This window comes from Dasypus novemcinctus, chromosome 30 (genome assembly GCF_030445035.2).
Source record: "Dasypus novemcinctus isolate mDasNov1 chromosome 30, mDasNov1.1.hap2, whole genome shotgun sequence".
Classification (NCBI taxonomy): domain Eukaryota; kingdom Metazoa; phylum Chordata; class Mammalia; order Cingulata; family Dasypodidae; genus Dasypus; species Dasypus novemcinctus.
The window spans coordinates 25,304,343-25,306,339 of record NC_080702.1 but is presented as its reverse complement, the minus strand read 5'-3'; the positions used below and the strand labels follow the sequence as shown (position 1 = coordinate 25,306,339).

General features: G+C 40.0%; 1 protein-coding gene across 1 annotated transcript; it reads right to left on the bottom strand.

The window, feature by feature from the left end:
- Positions 1-348: 348 nt before the first annotated feature.
- On the bottom strand, positions 349-1,278 carry LOC101447789 (olfactory receptor 7A10-like). Its single transcript, XM_004470490.2, has one exon. It carries the CDS (start codon positions 1,276-1,278, stop codon positions 349-351), a length of 930 nt encoding a protein of 309 aa, XP_004470547.2.
- Between the last annotated feature and the right edge of the window lie 719 nt (positions 1,279-1,997).

The window sequence follows — 1,997 nt, the reverse complement described above, 5'->3', positions numbered from 1 at the left end:
CTGGCTATATAATAATCAATATGAACAGAATTGTGGCCATCAGAATAATCAGTTGTTGCTGATTTTTTAGGATTCCTTCATATATGTGAAGATCGCATTCCTAATCACACTGTAATTCCATGTGATTTCAGATCAGTATATAAAAAGTGTCTACATTTAAGTTTCCATTCAGGAAAAATGGTAGGTGTTTATTGGACATGGAGATTATTTCAGGAATAAGTTGTGCCCTGACTCTGAACACTCCATTCCCAGGGAAATCATTGAGCTGGATGTCAAGCTGTTGTGTACATCACTATTTCCTTATTGAGGTCCTGTAATCACAGCACTTCTTCCTCTTCAGGATCATGTTTATGGCTTTCCACAAAATAATTTTTTCAGAGCTCCCTTTATGTCTTTATTCCTCAAACTGTAGATGAAGGGGTTCAACATGGGTGTAAATACAGCATACATCACTGAGGCTGGTGCACTTGCATGTGCATTATGCATAGCAAAAGAACTAAAATACACCCCTAGACTTGTACTGTAGAATAAGAAGACAACTGTTAGGTGAGATGCACAGGTGTAAAATGCTTTATGTTTCCCCAGAGCTGAAGGGATTACACATATGGAGGAAATAATCTTAGAATAGGAGAAAATGATTCCAATGAATGGCCCTCCACCCAGCAGCCCAGCTGCAAAATACATCACTATATCATTGAGGAATGTGTCAGAACAGGCAAGTTGGACAATCTGATTATATTCACAGAAAAAGTGGGGGATGTCCAAGGATGCACAAAAGGACAGCCTCAACACCAGTGAGATTTGTGAAAAGGAATTCAGGACACTTATGATCCAGGATCCCAGAATTAGCAGTCCACAGAACTGAGGATTCATGGTGACCAGATAGTGCAGGGGGTGACAGATGGCCACGAAGCGGTCATAGGCCATGACAGCTAGGAGGAAGTCATCCAATGCTGTTAAGAATAAGAAAAAGTACATCTGTGTGATGCAGCCTCCATAGGTTATGACCCTACTCTCTATATGGATGTTCCTCAACATCTTTGGGACAGTGGTGGAGGATACACAGATGTCTATAAAGGAAAGGTTGGAGAGGAAGAAGTACATGCGTGTGTGGAGGTGGGAGTCAGTGATGGTGGCCAGGATGATGAGGAGGTTCCCAAAGACAGTGACCAGGTACGTGGAAAGGAATAGCCCAAAAAGGAAGGGCTGCAATTCTGGTTCCTCTGAAAATCCCAGAAGGAGAAATTCTAGAATTTTTGTTTCATTTCCTGTTTCCATGTGGGCAGCATAACTATCAAGAAATAGAGAAAGAACATGGTAATTTTTCAAGCAGTCAGTCATTACTATAATTTATATTTTTCAGACAAGAAATTAATTTTGCAGACAAGTAATTAATTTCTAGATTTTGTTTATGCATCTGTCCACATTCAGAGGATCCTTTGAGCAATCTCTGATTAGTGATTCCCATCCCACATATATTGGTTTGTAATGAAATTCATTCAATCATTGGAAGAATGCATATTGAGTTCTGCCTGCACCAGCTACCCTTCTATCAAAGGGTATAAAGTGTGAAACCAGATGTGTTACAACCTGTTCATGGAGAAGGAATATAAGTAAATGAACATATAACAGTCCATCTTATTACAAGTTTTATATAGAAAACAGCAGGTATAAAAAAAGAAAGTTAAGAGACCATGCTATTGATCGCACTGTGTTCTGGCAAGACATTTGTAAAGGGTGATAACTGAACAGAGAATTGTAGGAGGTGTGAGCCACTAGAATATCTAGGGAAGTGTGTGCTCCTCAGAGGGAATATCACAGACAAAGACCCAAGGAAAAGCAGTTTTAGAATGTCAACATCAGCAAAGAAAACAGTGTGGCAGGGGAATGTGTAAGGCAGAGAATGATGAGAGAAGTTGTCTGAGAAGGTTGAAAAAGTCTTGCTGCTGCTGAAACTTCAAGACACAGAGAGTTCCTTCTCCACAAGTTGTGCCAAT